The sequence below is a fragment of the Tenrec ecaudatus genome, chromosome 15, assembly GCF_050624435.1.
Source record: "Tenrec ecaudatus isolate mTenEca1 chromosome 15, mTenEca1.hap1, whole genome shotgun sequence".
Taxonomy (NCBI): Eukaryota; Metazoa; Chordata; class Mammalia; order Afrosoricida; family Tenrecidae; genus Tenrec; species Tenrec ecaudatus.
In genome coordinates, this window is record NC_134544.1 from 29,378,746 (window position 1) to 29,397,416 (window position 18,671).

The window sequence follows — 18,671 nt, forward strand, 5'->3', positions numbered from 1 at the left end:
AGCTTATAATAGATACACAGCTTACCTAACTGTTGCAATCTACAAATTCACCTTAATGATATACTTAATAACAAAGCTCATTCGTAATCTGGGTACTGTCTGTGCTATTACACACTCAACAGAGCAAATCCACCACTACAGAGACAATTCCAACTCCCAGTAGGCAGTTCAAACCCACCAGATGTTCCTTCAGAGAAAGATGCTACCATAAAGATGTACAGCTTTGGAAACCCACAAGGGCAGTTTTACTCTGCTCACAGGGTTGTTATAAGTTAGTATCAACTCAATGGCAATGAGGTTTGTTGTTGTTATTGTTGTTGTTTTTAATGTAAGAAAAACCATAATACTCTGATTAAATAAAAGGATCTTCCACATTCAAAGGTAGGACGACTAGATATTTGTTCTTGATTAGTTGATATTAGTCTTTACTACTCGATCTATAGATTTAACACGATTTCAATCAAATGCCAGTTGATTTTGTTAGATATCAACAAAATGAATACTAAAGTTTAAATGGAAATGCAAAAGACCCAGAATAACGAATGCAGCACGGAAGAAAAAAGAAAAGTAGCACTGTCTGAGTTCAAGACATACTGTAAAGAGCAACCGAACAGAGAATCATCACACACTCATACAAAAACAATTCAATGGAGAGTATATATAGTCTTTTCAGCAAATGCTGATGGAGTAAATGGCGATACACATATTTAGACATGGCTCTTTCAAAAATTTAAACTCAATATAGATGACAGAGCTAATGTACACTTTAACCCTTCTAGAACAGTGGTTCTCAACCTTCCTAATGCCGCGATCCTCTAATGTGGTGGTGACCCCCAACCACAAAATTATTTCGTTGCTACTTCATAACTGCCATTTTGCTACTGTTATGAATCGGGCAATCCCTATGAAAGGTTGTTCAACCCCCAAAGGGGTCAGAACACACAGGCTGAGAACCGCTGTTCTAGGAGATTACAAAGGAGAAAATCAAAGTGGCCTGAAGTCTGGCAATGAGTCTTTACATTCAGCAACAAAAACACAAATCATGAAAGGAAAAAAAATTCATAAGTGGGCTTCATTAAAATTAAAAATTCCCATTCTGCAAGAGACTGTTAGCCAGACCAAAAACAAACCAATAAACCCAGTGCTATGCAATTGATTCTGACTCACAGCACCCTACAGGACAGGATGCAACTGCTCTCTTGGGTCTCCAAGGCTGTTAGTCTTTGTGGAAGCAAACAGCTTCGATCTACTCCCAGGGCTCCCCACTCATGCCATTAGGGAATTTCCAACTAAAGCAACAACGGCATCAAAGCACACTTCGTACCATTAAAGCCAGTAGAGTTCTGCCTCCGGGCAGACCAGCTACACTCCTAAACATCATCAAGACCAGCTAACTACTCAAAGGATGTGGCGCATCAGGAACTCTCATGCTCCTTTGAGGGAACGCCAAGTGGGAAGATAATTTAGACATAACCTTATCACAAATCCAGCAGTGTGTTTGTGGGTATTTATTTATCCAAATGACTTGGTCAATATGTCTACATAAAATGAGCAGCTCTATTCACACTTGCCAAAATTTCGAAGCAATGAAGATGTCCTTCATTAAGTGAATGCATAAACAACTGTACATCCACCCAATGGAAAAGTATTCAGTGACAGAAATGAGTTATCAAGTCCTTAAAAAAAACTTAGGGGAGCCTTAAATATGAATTGCTAAATAAAATAGTCTGACAGAGCTACTTACTGGCTGATTCCAAGAAGACAACCTGGAAAAGGCAACACTACAGAAACAGAAACAGATCAGCAGTTGCCAGGAGTTTGCAGGTGGGCACAACAGGCAGAGATTAGGGGGGCAGTAAAATAATTCTGTAGGACCCTGGAATTGTCCAGGTTATGTGTTGGGCTACTAAGCTCACAGTTAGCAGTTTGAAACCACGAACTGCTCCATGGGAGAAAAGTGAGGCTTTGAGTGGCAGAAACAGGTACAATCTGGAAACCCACAGTGGCAGTTCTACTCTGCCTACAAGGTCGCCATGAGTCAGAACCAACTAGCTGGCAGTGAATTGGATTTTTTGCTTTAATATACATACTGTAAGGTGGATGCCTGACAGTAGGTATAAAGTATGAACCCTAACGTAAACTATGAACTTAGTTAATAAAAACATATCCATATCGATTCATCAACTGTACCATACTCATACACTACATCAATAGGGGGTGTTGTATATGGCTGGAGTAGGAAGGGCATATGGGAACTCTGTCCTAACCACTTTCTCTGTAAACATAAAACAGTCTGCTAAATGAATAAACAAATTTGTCTTCAAAGTATAGCAGCAAAGCTCCTCTAATGTACAGATAAGACTTTGTGTCTCACTTACTTTGAACACGTATCAGGAGAGACTAGTCCTTGGAAAAGGACGTCATGCGTGGTATAGTAGAGGGTGTGAAAAAGAGGACGATGCTCCATGAGACAGATTGACACAGTAACTGCAACAATAGGTTCAAACACATTGATAATTGTAGAAGCCTATGAGCTGTTGTACATAAGGTTCCTGAGTCAAACCAACTCACTGGCACCTAACAAAACAGCTCTAAAAATGAGGGTCTAAAAAAAATGAAGGTCTATTAATAAAACATAATAAACAAATACAATAGTCAACTCCTACCAATTCCATCTGTCCCAACCTACTAGTAAAAGTTTTCTATGAAAAGCCAAACGATGGCAATTGTTCAATTTCTTCCTAATAATTTACTATAAAGTAGTCTATATTTGAAAGCAATACTAATGGAATAGGGGACTTTATACTGAAGTGGAATGGATCACTTGTCGATGAATGAAATAACAAGCCATCAGTACAGACCCAATTTAAATTAAATAAATAGCTAATGAACTTCTCAGAAACACACACTAGACAAAAAGTAGTCAGACTACTCTCATTATTACTTCATTCTTTCCAAAGTAAGCATATGTATGTATGTATATATATATATGTATATATATACACATATATATATATATATATAAATTCTTCAAAGATAGCTGTTGGAATGTGGACCAAATTCAAGATTATAAGAAAGACCAAGGTTACTGGTCTGATAGACTAAAGACTATAGGCTTTAGGCCCTCCTTTCCTCCCCTCCCCCTTCCACTCTGCAACTGAATGGAACTTTCTGCCAAATGACAGGCAGGCCTATAAGGTGAACAGTTCACACCAGAGGAGTGCACACTCATTATAACAATCAAGCCTATGAGATCAACCGGGCAGCATTTGCCATGGACATCACAGAAAGCAGGCAGAAAGGTACAGGAAAGAAGAATGGAGGGAACTGGGAAACGCATGCTGGAGGTGGAAGAGCGCTATTATATTACAGGGGCTGCAACCGATGTCACAAACAAATGTGTATGAACTGTTGAATAGAAAATCAACTTGCTCTATAAATTTTCAGCTGAATCACTCACTCACACAGTTGTTGCACAGAACAAGTATTTATACATATAAAAACTACAGTCTATAGGAGAGAAGTCTTGCTAAGACTGAACACACAGTGAGCTGTAAAATAAAAATGAAATCCAAGCCCTGTCTCAAAATTAGCCAATAATCTATCAGAAATTCAAGAATAAAAGTAGTTTTTATTTACTTCCCCTTGGGATTATCAAAGGGCTATAGCACAATGGTCTACAGCATTATCTCCCCCTTTTTAAAACTTACTAACAATTTTGATACTAAAAGTTCTAACCTTGTAAATCCAGTGCTATTTTAGCTCATCTTCCATAAAAAGTGTTTTGATGGGTGCACAAGCAAATATGGTGAAGAAAGCTGATGGTACCCAGTTAGCGTCTGGGGTCTTAACGGATTGAAGTTAAGCAAGCGGCCATCTAGCAGAGAAGCAGCAAGCCCACATGGAAAAAGCACACCAGCCTGTGTGATCATGAGGTGTCAACCCAAAACAAACTAAAAAAATCATATTGTTGAGAATGAGGGGAGTTGGAGCAGAGACCCAAAATCCATCTGTAAACAATGAGATATCCCCTCACAGAAGAGTCACAAGGAAGGGATGAGTCAACCAGAGCATGGTATAACATTGATAAAACACAATATTCTTCTGGCTCCTTGAGTCTTTCTGACCCCCAACTATCATGATCCTAATTCCGCCTTTCACTTTGGGCTAGACTGGAGTGTGTACACTGGTACAGATGTGTTCACAACACATGGAATCCCAAACAGATAAACCGTCAGGAACAGAAATGGGAGTAGCAATACCAGGAGGGTAGGGGGAAAGAAAGGAGGAACTGACCACAATTATCAACACATAACCATACACAACACAAACACACACCCAGGGGGACGAGCAACAGAAACCATGGGGGAAGGGAGACAGTGATCACAGCGGAAATAATAATTTAAAATTTATCAAGCGGTCACAAGTGTGGGAAGAGGGAAGGGAAAAAAAGGACCTGATACTAAGGGCTCAAATAGGAAGTAAATGTTTAGAAAATAATGATGGCAACATTTATGTACAGATATAATTGATGCGTGGATTGTTATAAGAACTGTAAAAGCCCCCAATAAAAAGATCTTTTTTTAAAAAAACAGCATTGAGTAGTAATTAAGTCGTTGCATGAGCTCATAAAAGTCTATGTAATTTAACATAACTGGAAAACAAAACGGCAATCCTTCCATAGAACTCAAGTAAGGAGATACATGCTACATAAACTGCCAATCCCCTCCTCCTTTGCTTAAGCTACAGTTTTTGCTTTTAGTTTATTGGGGGTCTTTTTACCCCAGAAAAAAAAAGAGAGCATTTACATTAGAACAAATGCTGAAAGGAAGACATTTGAGGAAAGCACTGCAGGAACCCTAGAAGCACTGCAATTTGAGGGTGTTTCCATAGGGAATAAACACTAAAGCAATTTGTTGAGGGAGGAAGTAAATTACTCCTAGAGAGCCAAATCATAGAACCAAGATAAATAACGTAAAACACAGAGAGAGATTCCTCAGAGGTGGAAGGGAAAGGGAGGGTGAGCTAAGACAAATATGGTAAAGGCTCCTGAGAGGGCTCACCTGCTGTACTCTCACCAGGAGCTCCACGGTGTTTTGGTCCTTGAGTTAAATCAGAGAAACTATTAAGAACTTGGAAGATAGGTGAGTGGGGGTGTGGGGGGTGTGGCTAGGCAGTATATGGTGGGCACTTTTACCCCAAGAAGTATGGCCAATGAAATCTACCTGTGCCTCCAATTAGTGTCTTACTGCATTATTCAAGCTACTCAAATCTCCTTTCCGCTGCTAAATGGCATCTTGGATAGCAATAATAATTTATTTAATGCAGGTGTCTCAGATCTGGCCTGTTTGCCTCAGCAGGGCCCAATACTAGAAAATAGCTGCCGGGACACATGCACATCCCACCATTAAAGACAGGGAGAAGGGGAGAGGGAGACCAACCTGCCTCCGCATTCAGCTCCTCTAGAAGCCCGCTGGTCCTCCAGGTAGCTCCTGGGTCCTGGCCGCCCACAGAATTACTGTGCTCTTGAACTACTGCAGCCGCCAATAAAGTGTCCACATTTACCACTTCTGGGTCAGAGCTGGTGTCAGATATATCATAATGAGCTACAACTGGAGGTCCATCTAGGGAGGAAAGAAAATGTATACTTGTATCTAACTTGCGGGGTGAAAAATACTTGTGAAATGAAATAAAGAGCCCTCTAACAGGTAGCTGTCTTTATCTTATTACTCCTAGCTGATCTGAAAGGTTGTACGTTTACATCTACAATTTTGCACATGGTGTGAACGCGGGAAAAGAGAACCCCAGAGTACAAGGATGAGGGACAAAGTTTGGAAAGAGGGAAGCAGGGTCATTATGAAGAACAAAAGACAAGACGATATTGAGCAGTGTTACAATGAATTCTCACCACACTCCTCAAGAGCAAAAGATTAAGAAAAGGGGGAACACTTGACATAGAGAATGAAATAGACTTTTTCTTCTCAAGGAAAAAACCTGATGCAAACTAACACTTGATTTACAAGGTAAGAGAAGAAATCTAATTCTTTCTCTTCACAGGTAACACTGCAAGTTCCTATCAGAGAAGAAAATCATAAATAAGTTTTCCTATTTGCTAAAGAAAGTTACCATTAAAACTTGCTTTACTGGCTTATTCATTTTCGATAAAGCTCATGTGTATTAATAGGGATATTATAAATTATACACAAATGCCATATCCATAAAATTGACTTTCAGGATTTTGCTTTGGATGTTTTGTGAGTGGTATTTATATTTTCTTTTTCTTTTTCTTTTTTGTGAAAAAGACAATCAGCTCATACTCCAAGGGAATGATATGCAATTTTATGGTTGAGTTTAGAACAAGGCATTTTTTACTGCGAAGGGGAAAAAAAGAGATCCTTTCTATTCTCAAATCACCCTAAATAGCTTTAAAAAAAGGCAGCTGAGGTGAGTTCCAAAGTAATTACACTGCAGGGATTCATGCTAAAATAATTCTACTTCATGCTTGTAGAACAAATACATGCTTTAAATTTTTCAGCAGCTAATGCTTTTTCTAACAGCAAAAAGCAAAAAATAAACATTTCAGTCAAGAAAGAAAGGTACCCCTCATTCTCAGCCCCTCTTTAGAAAAAGGCTGAAATAAAGGAATGCTTTTTGACCCCAGGGCTATTTATGAAATGCAAACAAACAACATTTCATCAGAGATTTTTAAAATATTATTTATCATGACTATAACAACACACCTGTACTACAAAAACTATGAAGAAACTGAAGGAACACATAACCCAGTGAGTTGTTCGTTGTAACACAATGAAAGATTGCTGTTTTAGAGCAAACATCCATTGGCAAATTGTCACTGAACGAAAACTTGACACACACTTGAGGCATTCATCCTTAAGCTACGCTCTCAAACTATACGCTTGTACAGCAACATATTTTAGATGAATGAACATAATAGCAAAGGAGTTGTTAGGTGCAATTTTATAAAGAACAGACATATTACAATATGAGATTCTGACAATCACAGTTTCCACTGACTGGATAAAAAATAATCGCCAGGTCCCCCAAAGGGTAAATCCAGTTCATCAATGACCAACGCATGCAGTCATTTGGCTTCAGTGCTGACTGGTAGTGAGTTTTACATCAAATAACAAAAACAAAACAAAGAGTTAGTGTTTCAGAATTTTCTTTTTGAAGAAAGAAAACTGTAGGATTCCACCGAGATCTTATCAGAGCTCAAAATGATCATTATGGAATCGATATGTGGAGTGATGTTCAAACACTGGGGTGCAGAAGATATGAGGGTCAAGTACAATATTGACTATTTGACCATATGGTCTCATTTTAAAGTATTTTTTGTTTTTTTTTAAATAGTGGATGTTTGAGATCCATTATTTTAATTTTTCAAAACTGTTAAAGCCAATGCCATCCACAGCCTCTTATCACATTCCCTGAGCACCAAATTGAGGTGACAGGTAACAGGTCAAGTCAAGATTGTACCGCTGCTACGCGGATGATCATGCACACAGCAGAAGTGTACAGACACATGCAGTGGCATCCATCACCTACCCATGGAAACAACTTGTCTGAAAGTCTTCATCAGAAGGAAATACAAGCACACACTTGTTATCTGGCTTCATTCTTGAATCTTCCATGTTTCCACATAGCACACCTTATAACTTAGCTTAAATTTAGTATTCATCATAAACAAAGACACAGTATTTCCATATTTTAATTACATTTCACAATTCAGATATAAAATACGACTACTGTCGTTTCCCCGCCCCCAATTCCAGCACATTCGAAAGATGGCAAAGCAGCACTACAGACTTGAGTGAAGGGATGAAATGGCTGCCTGGCCAAGTTTGTCTTCCGAGAAGCCGCACTGAAGGATCTTGTGGTTCTTTCACCTGCCTCCCTTAGCAAGCAAGGTTAAACTGCCTTAGCGCACTTAACACAGGCGCTGGCACTCTGAACCACTAAACAAGTATCTGGGAAACCGATGATGCCAATTAGTGACATTCCTGTAGAACAGCGGCTCTTAACCCGTGGGTCACGACCCATTGGGGGATCAAACGTCCCTTTTACAGGGGTTGCCTGATTCATGACAGTAGCAAAATGACAGTTATGAAGTTATCAATGAAAATAGTTTTATGGTTCGGGGTCACCACAACATGAGGAGCTGTATTACAGGGTCCCAGCATTAGGAAGGTTGAGAGCCACTGCTTTAGAATGAAGCCCTTGCTGCACAAGACAACTAGGAGACAAATACAACTCTCAAGTGACTTTCTGCTTTTTGAAAGAAGTTTCTCTTGAAGAAAAAGGCAGGCCACTAAGAAAGCATTAGGGAAACTCAGCACATAGATAACTGAGCAGATCTTCTGTCTCCTGGTTTGCCAGGCCAGAGGAAGCGGAGACACGCTGTCCCTTGTTGTCACTCGCTTATTCCTTTTGTTGTTGAAACAACTGCATTGCTACTAAGATTATTTTCCTTTTCATCAGCCTGAAAATAGTCACTTCAAGCTACACGTGGAAATATTTCCAATTTAAGCTTTAGTCATTTTCTCAAGCTTCATGTTCCATGCTTACAAACACTTCAGGCTGTCCATTCACACCACACATCCTGCAGTCTGCCCAACTGTGGTTGTCTGTCACAAATCTCACTGCACCAATGTCTAGCAATGAACTCAGTAGTTTCTTCACAGGCATTAAAAGCATTCATTCAGTAATTCAAGTCTTCAGTAACAATGAGGTCTATCATTTATCCAGGTGCCTTTTCAATTTTGGGTTGACATCTTTTTTCAAAAAATGTTTATTGCTCATCACCATGACAAGGCAAGACACAAAAAGTTGAACAAGTCACCAATTACTTTTTTATGTACAAAGTCCAATGGATGAGAACTATTTTAAACTGCTTTCATGTAGACTATTTGTGGTTTTCAAAGAAAATCAGTTCTAATCTTAGCCAGGGGTCAGCAAAACCAGGGCCTCCATGGCCCAGCCAGCTTGTCGTTCGTTTCTATGAACAGTTTCAATACTGCAGAGCCCTGCAGATAGCCGAGTTGCTGTGAAAGAGACAGCAGTATCGAAAATGTTGGTGACCTAACCTTTTACAGAGCTTGTGGCTTCCTGCTCTAGGCCGTTTCACCAAGTGCAAACTTCTACAGCTGCCGTTTCGCTGAGGTCAATGTCTTACTACATACACTCAATTTACATACCACACTTGAAGATATAGTTATATACTATAGCATACCAAACGTATTTTCTGCTTCAGTATTCCCACAACAGCAACACGTCTAACTTTATGATAGAAATAGGGCTTGTACTCAACTCACTGACCACCTCACCTACAACTAAAGTCTAACGCTCAAAGACCAAAATGCCAACACCACCTGTATAACCGCACATCCCAGATACAATCTTGAGTTTCCTGCATTTTTTCCACTAAATGTTGACTTCTATGAATTTTCTGTCAGCTGCGTTCTCTTCTGACTCTCCCAGATACAATCTTGAGTTTCCTGCATTTTTTCCGCTAAATGTTGACTTCTATGAATTTTCTGACAGCTGCGTTCTCTTCTGACTCTCACAGAAACCAATGTGAACCACAAAAGCTAAAGCAAAGCCAACAGATGCTCACTTTCCCTATGCTGATGCCTGACAACTCCTCCTTTCCAATGGGCCAACCATACAACTGACCCTTGAATAAAACAGTTCCCACCTTGCACTAAGTTCAATTATGAAAAGATTCAACTAAAATGCCTCAGCAGGCCCACTCAACAGTAACTGCTAGTGTCCCTGCTGCCCCAGTCCCATACCACCTTGAAAGATACACTGCTTAAATGGAGGTGATTAACATTACATGGTGTTTTACAAAGCAACAATGCTTGGACACACTGCAAAAGCCACAGGAGGAAAAAAAAATCCATGTAATTAAAACCCGTGTTGTTTAAAGGTCAACTAAATGATGGGCAGATTGTCAACAGTTCAGGAGAGAGGTTGGCATCCCTGAGGCCCACATCTCCAAGATACTCAAAGGTCAATCATATAATTACATAATTTATTCTCATTCTACAGATGAGATATTGGAATCCTACTTAAGTGTAACCAAATCGACAACAGATGTTCTCACTGTTGAGGGAATGACAGGTTACACAAGAAGATGCCAGGTTAGAGTTAACTACTTCTCAGCTGTTTGGTAATTACTTCACTGCTCAGCTTTTTCCAAGGGCTATGGTGAGGGCTAACGAAGGCCTAACATAAAACAAGGTGCTGTTGTGTCCCATCAAGTAGATCACACAGACAGTAGATCTCCCCTCAAGGGTTTCCATGGCTGTGACATTTACAGAGTAGATTTTTTTATTCTCCAGTTGGTGGGTTCCAACAGCCTTCCAACCACTGGCAGTTGAATGCTTAACCATGTTATCCCCAGGGCTCATGTCCGAGTTCAAAGTTTGGCCCAGAGCCAATACCTTTCCAGTGTCTGACTTGCCCTGGGCTTCATTACCGTCATATCTTTGCATGCACACTTCGCTGTGCACATTCTGAATGCCAGGAGCTATAAGAAAACATCACTGCCGGGGATTGTGCCTTGTATGAGGGGACCCCAAGAGGTTCTTAGGAAAATGAAACAAAAAGATAATGGAAGTTTCCCACAAACTTTGGTCACAGATGAACCCAACTTTTAAGTAAATGCTCTGCTGTGATTAGCTGTTAAGAGCGGTCCTCGCAAAGGGGTTTTGTATTTTTACTCTGAAGTGCACTATCAGCTTGGACACACTCCTATTATAAGTGTATCAAAGCCAACAGAGACCATTTTTGCATCACAGACCCTTCCCCTGCACAAGTGCTGTCTCCCTTGATGCAGCTTAATGCGACAGAGGAACTAGCAATTCTTGTATCCCAGACACCTTTCCTTTGCGCTAAGTCTTAGACTCCAAGAATGCTGGGCCACATCCCACCCCAACCCCATCATCCTCCCTGTCCAACCACAACAAAAAGATAACATTGTTTGCAAATAAGAACTATATCAAAGGTTTATTAATGGCATATTCTTATTACGATTAAAAGCAAAGAAAAAAATACTATCGAGGTACAACCTGAGTGACGTGGAAAACAGTCGTTTTCAAGCAGCTATTCAAAAAGCATTACTTCAGCCACAGAAGACAAGTAGGCCTGGCCAGCGCAGTGCCATCTCGAAGACAGTGGCTCAGAGACAAAGCTGCACGTCTGTCTCCAGAAGCACACCAGAAAGTGTGTTTAGTGTTTGTAAGATGTCCAAGGATTGAGGGGGGAAATGGAAAGACGTTCAGCAATATGCACTGAAATTTGTGTTTAGAAGTTACATCACTTCTTAAACTAAATCAGTATCTATTTTGTACTTTTCCCATTATTCTCATCTCAATTGCTAAGAATGTAAAGTTTGAACTTTCCAAGGTGAGAATAAATATAAGAATTATATTTGCCCGTATAGTGCTTCATTCTGTGAATTTGACATTATTTCACCTTTTTGAAAGGCTCAAAAAACGAGGTGAAAACAAAGATTAAAATGATCAGGAAAATTAAAAAGTTGAGCAAATGTAAATCCATTTAATTGTAATGTTGCATCCCCAACTCAAGAATCAGACAAGCTCAAAACTAGTGGTTATTGGGAAGATGACTAAGATTATTAATTTGGATATAAAGGAAATCTACAAAGACAGAATTTAGGCACTTAACGGTCACCATCTATCAATATATCTCTTTATTTCAGGGGCAACTCTATGAGCTGCTGGGTGGAGGATTCAACTCTATACAAGCAGTCCCTAGTACGAACAAGATCAGTGTGTTTAAGAGTTGGTGCAGAAGTTGCACAGGTGCATTTCGGTTCTTACATAGCCTTACATTCTGGGCTCCTAGGTGGTACGTTTTCGAAGGCCGGTGCAAGAAACTGCACAAAGCTTTTCAGTAATTTAAAAGCTGACTGCTCAACAAAGTGAAGGTGGCTGTGATAAAGAACTGACTACAAGTAGGTGCTGCTTATGGGAGCCCTGCGAGTACAGTGGGCTAAGTGCTGGGCCCTTAGGGAGAGAAATGCCAACGGTTTGAGCGAGACAACCATTTTGCAAGAGAAAGATGAGGCAATCTGCTTCTGTCCTGATGAATGGTCTTGGAACCCCTTTGGAGCGGTTCTACTAGGTCCTTTGAGGTTACCAGGAGATGGAACTGACTCAATGGTAGCAGGATTTTAGGGGCTGGTTTCATCATTACAAAGGAGGATGAGTAGTTATCCATAAATTTGGGCATTCATAATTTTACATCATAGTAAAATCTCTGCAAGACACACACCCCGGAAGAGAACGCAAAATTAGTTTTAATTTTAACCATATCCCATGTCTACGTCTGATGTTATTTGTCTCCCTTTTGATGACTCCTAAGAGTAGTCTAAATTTTCCAAATATTCCTCAATTTTGAATAAGGTAATTTAGTAGAGCATGTAGACCAGTCTTTTATGTTAACCTTTGTGTTTCCATTTCCTTTGTCAATCTATCAATAGCATTTTTTTACACTTCTTTAGAAACATTATCTGAAAGCTATTATTAGTCAGACTAACAATAAACTATTTCATTACAGAACATCCATGTGACATCACTGGTCGGCAATCACTAGTATAACTGCCCTCAAGAGAGTAACAAGAAACATTGCTTTAAAAAGGTTTTATTTCAATTAGGTTAGTTGTTACACTTCAAACAGTTAACTTTAAAGAAAAACACAAATAAGATAATGCACAGTGATATGACTCAAAGAACACATCTTGGTGGGCTGTTCCTTCATTTCTTAGGCTGTCTTCTATTCTACGCCCTGATAATGGAATAGGAAAAGGTTTATTACACTTATTTTTCTAAACTGCAAAAGGAAATCAAGAGAAAAAGGAGCAGTACAGAACCTTGAAACTTTATTTCCCAAGTTACTTATTTATAACTGTTTTTAAACAGTTAAAAAGACAAGTGTCTTATGTCTGCTATGACTGAAAATGTATGCGCCATTCTGGGAGAAGAGTTTAAGAATTTTTCTTCGAAAACATCGCTGAAGAATACATTTAAAAATAAATCCAGACAAATATGTTTGCCATAACTGTTGAGGGACAATTGTTCTCTTGACATGTAGCACCCCGCAGTGTCTTTTTGTATTGTCCCCTCACTAGACCACTCAAGCAACATGACAAGGACACAGGAAAATCAACTAAAGCTAAACAAAATAAAACAGGAAAAATTATTTTTAAAAGGCCACCTTCTATAAGAAAACCTGCCACACTCAGCTATTCTTCACAACAACAGCACAAAGGCTTGTTCACCTAAAACTCAGATGTAATTGTTCCGTTGAATCGTGACAATGAGAAGTAGCGATGATATCAGTTTACTGTGCTTTATTTTATTTACTCCAGTCACCACAGCTTTTCTTTCACTTACAAGTAAACAAAAGCATTTTAAATTACTTCATTTACAATATTCTGCCTTTTTTAACTTTTAAGTAATGAATTTTATGTAAATTGAGACCTCTACCAGAGAGCCTTGCTGTTAAATCTAACATTATCAGGAACAGGAGAGAATAACAAAAATGATGAACGAAAATTCATTTGTTTTTAAGTATTAGTTTACTCTGTTTGCTGGTGAGACCTTTTTTTCAACCCAAACTTCTTCTTTTTATTTTTAAATAACATTTTCTTTTCTACTCCAATCACCTAGACTGACTTTACACAAGAGTAACCTTTTCTTCCCTTACATATACTTAAAAAATAAATCAATTATTATTATATGCATGAACTGAATCCATTAGAATCCCTAAGGATTGTTGCATAGTTATCTGTATATAACAACTTGAGCAAATAGTAAATTAATAAAGTTAGGAATTTATTTTAGAATTCTGAAAGTGGGTGTGTGCATGAGTGCATCACTAACGATTTCCTGAGACTCCACTCCTCTAACTTGGCAACAACAACAACAACAACAACAAAAAACAGGTAAACTTTTCTCTCAGGGCCCCAAAATAAGGGAATTCTAGATTTCTAAATATTTTAAAACTTTGTGCAAAATACATCTTAAAATTTTGAATTTTGATAATTAAATTTTTACTTGGACATTTACAGTTGCACACAATTTTTAAAATATAATACATGCAAAGTATGTTTCTTCCTGATTTAGAGGGTTACTGTTGTCTCCTAAGTGACTCAAATAACCAGGTATTTGCTAGGCAAAATTCTCTTAAAGATGATTAGGTTAAAAAAAAGATGATTAGGTAGCGCAAGCTCTAGAAGTGGTTCTAGAACACTGAAGTAGAACAAATTAAGTGAAAAGCAGTGTGTAGACATGATCAGAAAACACATTCACTCTTTATGAAGGATAAAGGCCTTTTTAGATGCCAATAATTAAAGCAGAATACTATAAGAAAATATCAACCTATTAACAGCCTGAAAGAGAATTCTGACTGAATATGTTCCCTAACATAGCCTACATTTTTTTACCACACACACAAAAAGTTCGAATGTAGTAACTTTGTTTGAAGCTTAGTCTTTTAAATCTCTAACGCAGGAAAACAAGCTACTAAAGGATACGCCGATAGATTTGACGGAGGGAAATCCCACATGATATGTTAAAGAAATTACTTAGTCCAAATATGATTTTGTCCTTAAATATTTCAGCGAGGCCCACATTACTGAGCCAGAGTGAAACACTGTTTCCTTGCAGCCTTCACCCTACCCCAAAGCAGGAGGCACTAAGAGGGAAACCCAAACAGTATATATTCCTTACAATTCTAGTAAAATTAAAAACAAAAAAGTCTAGTAAAATTACAAAAACTCCAGGGAAACGATGGGAAGACCACGAGGGACTTATGAAATAGCTGTTTAAAATGCTATCACAAAATTCAAGTTATTCTCATTTGTTAGTATTACTATTTGCAACCTAGGGAATACAGGATTTGCTTCAATGAAAGAGTCAAGGTAGTCATTAAAATTTTTTTGAAGTACTTCAAATACCTGATACTTTCTTAGATGTCCAGAACACACACACACACACGAGTTATTTTAAAAGATTATTTTAATTGTGCAATCTAGAATATGTGTGATCATTTTAAAGCACAACACACATAAACACTTGTTTTCAAAATAATACTAAGATAGCAACAAATTACTTTAAAGGCACTGTGCAAAACTGAAAATCAAAATAGGAATTTTTAAAATTTGTTTTCTGCTTCTAAATTATTCTTAAGCTTAAACTCTCTCCAAACACAGGTCAAATGCTGCTTTAGAATAAATTTTAATGCTTTGGTATATGTCCTAGAAATTACATCAATGTATTCTGGTGTTCCTTTTCCTTCTAACAAAACCTTCCTTTTTACATTTTTATTAAAGATTTTGTAGAAAAGACTTCAGCAGTATGATATGTAACACTTTTCAAATATTTAAAATGTCATTCATATCTTCAGTAATTCCATGAAATTTTTCCTTCCATATTAAGAAAACCTCTACAAATCTATTGCCCAATGATGCAGGAACAACAGAATTAAAATAAATCCAGCCAATACATTGCTAGAAATAATTCATCTGTGTGTTCTAAAAAGACAAATCCATCCCTTCTACTTTAAAAACTAAAAAGCACTTCAAGACATGCTTATTTAATATCAAATATTTTATAATGAAACAAAAAAGCCCAACAATCTTTAATGCTTGAAGTAGTTTACACATGCACATATAAAAGTCACATTAACATGCTGAAATGAAATAAATATTTTCTTATTTCTAAAAGTCTAAGTTAGTAATATCCATAATCCCAAGAAAACAGCAAGAATTTCCCTGAAAATATCTCAACTTCAAGTAAAGATTGTAGACTGTTGCATTATCTTCACAGAAAAGTCCATCAGCTATTATATACCCACATGTTTTATGATAAAAACCCATACTAAAGTTATATCAGGGCTTAAAGACAGAGGTTAAGAAAATTGACTAGCCCAAAATGTCAAATGCTAAGTTTGGGAAATCTGACATTCATTGTACAATAAAAGAGACCAGTAATCTTTTTCATGAATTCATACACTTATGCTTAAATTAAAACTGAGAACATAATAAACAAGCATTCTTCAAAGTTAACTCCCCAATTCACAAACATCAAGTTATGAAAAGAACCAAATATTTGAAAACAGAATTGAATAGAAAAAGCAGGGATAATTTCTCAGAATAAAATTACTGACAATAGGCCAAACAATTAAAAGTTTTGATGGTTTATATAGGAAATGTCAAATATACCACTCATGCCTTCTCTTAAAAAATACAGAATTGGGTTTGCTCCAAAGTTGCAACCTCATCAAATATTCTTTTTATACTGGTAAGTTTTTCAGTTAAAAATGTGAAGGAACAGACTAAAGGTTTTCTTTTGCATAAATTCAGTAGAAAGCACAGCACAGTTAAGTTAGTGTTAGCATAAAATTAATTTTTAATAAAAATGTCTTCCCCTTAATGTAGCTATTTCTCATAGCATTCCTACCAACTCTGAAAATATACCAAAATTTCCCAATTCTCGGCCAAACGTAAAAACATGTTGCAAGATGTTCAGTTCTGTGATGTTCTCTTGCCTTTGACATACTGCACTGGCTCTTTAACATGCTGAAGAGATATTTACAACAAAGCCCATGAAGGCAGAAACCCGTGTAAGGCAGAAACCCATGAGATACGCAAATATTTTCCACAAAGTGAGCAGAAGAATTTATTCTTTGCTAGAGGAGAAAAACAGAAAAACCAAATGGCCCCGTGCAATTCCAGCTCTCACAGGTTTTGCTATACTTTCAGCTCAGGGATTAAAACCACACTTAAACTGGTGTTACTGGCCTACACTAATAACTAAGCTGTAGGCTTAGGAACCCACGCAATACGCACCCAAGGAAAAGGCCCGTGTCACCATCCATCCCCTGTAGAGACAGCCTCTGCACTAGGCTGTCACAAAGTTCAAATGGATGCCGACCGTCACGGTGTTTTACCAGGTTTTGAGCTTTCACTAAAAACTTGAGAGAATCCATCATTAGAGCAATGAGAAATACTGTTTTCCCCTGGCAAGAAACCAGCCTCCCATCTAATCTGCTTTCCCCTATAATAAGTCTCTTGCATAGAAGTTACAGAGGAAATATCTGTTCAAAAAATTATTGCATTCTTCATGTATAAAATGCTGATCCCACACTGTAAGTCACTAGCAACAAATCGGCTGACTAAAAGCCGTAGGGAAGGGCACCTGTTCGTGCAATGCACATTCATTCAGGATCTTCAGAGGGTGTTAGGTGATGCCCACATGGGGAGTAGCAGGAGATTCTGAAGGAACCACTGATTTGGGTTCACTGAGATTCTTAGTTTCCGCATTTTTGGCATTAAGAAAGCATCATGATGAGGCTCCCACATACGATCATATAATTGTAGTTCTAGGTTCCAACAGCACGCACAATAATTCATGATAAAATATATCAAGCTCTGCTGCTTGTTTTGAAGACTTAACTTTTAAAATGCTTTAAATACACCAAAAGAAACTTACAGCAAGGGGAAAAAAACCTATTCTTTGTGACGCAATCTAAAGAGCAGAGCAATTTACACAAAGCATCCTGTGGTAGATTTGAAGGTGATTGGGTAACATTCCCATTTTCCACCCTGTTAGCTGGAACGTGGTTATCATTGTCAACATTGTGACCCGTCACTTGAGAACGGAAGGGCTGCCGCGCAGGACCTGGGAATCAGGACTCTAGCCCATGAGCACCTGACTAAGTGGCAGGGAAATCCTTTGGCCAACTAGTTGCATTTTAGATCCCTTGGGTTCTAGCAGCAGTTCTCTTCATCATTGTCAAGGTACATCAGCATTAACTTAACATCCACACATTCTCGCCTTTCCTCTGCCTGGCCCCCAAAGCTACCAAAAGCAGGCTTAGGGCCTCTTCAGGGGTAGCTGCTTGTGCAGTTCCTATCACACACAGCACCCCTGCCAAGTAATTCTGGAATTTCCTGGGCACTCCTTCAGATGCCCCAGCTAGAATGAACCCAGCTTTGAAGACATTGAGGTTGTTTCATAACATAGCATTAATTCAGGTAGCCTGTCTTTATTAAGTCATGCTTATTCAGGAAAATGGCATATAAACATGGTTGTAGATAGCCAGATAGATACAGCATTGGAAAGCAGCCTTTAACCAAGACAAAAAAAGAAATACCGGAAAACACTATCACTTCTCAGAGCTTTGATATACCTTTCTGGGAGTGGGCATCATTATTTTACAACATAAAAAGTCTGCAATCACCTCTGCTGAACAGAAGAACCACCTGGAGCAGCTTAAGCAACTTCAGGACACCTCCCCCATCCCCCCAGCCCTTCAGCAGAGACTGGGGATGAGAGTGGCTCCAAGGATGCAAACATTTTTGGCTTAAATCTCCCCCAAATGACTTTAATGTGCAGTCCTGGCTGAGAACCATTATATTCCTGAGTATTTTAATGATTTCGACTTGAAAATGCTAAAAATTGTTTTTGACAGCTGACCTATAATAAACCATTCGAGAAAAACTCTTAGCTGCTTGATTCTTAGCAAAACTGTATTAAGCTGGGCTTCAAACCAGAGCAGTCCTCAGGGCCAGCTTAGTGAAACGGGGACAACTGAATACCTAGAAGTTTAATCAGCAT

General features: G+C 38.4%; 1 protein-coding gene across 3 annotated transcripts in view; it reads right to left on the reverse strand.

The window, feature by feature from the left end:
* Positions 1-18,671, reverse strand: part of ARK2N (arkadia (RNF111) N-terminal like PKA signaling regulator 2N) — a 76,670-nt gene that overhangs the window by 15,327 nt on the left and 42,672 nt on the right. For 2 of the 3 annotated variants that reach the window (XM_075533253.1, XM_075533254.1), the window contains exon 3: positions 5,442-5,624. The exons of the other annotated variant lie outside the window; for it this stretch is intronic. In XM_075533253.1, coding sequence (XP_075389368.1) covers positions 5,442-5,624 — 183 coding nt within the window. The remainder of the gene's footprint in view (positions 1-5,441; positions 5,625-18,671) is intronic. 3 annotated transcript variants of the gene reach the window in all.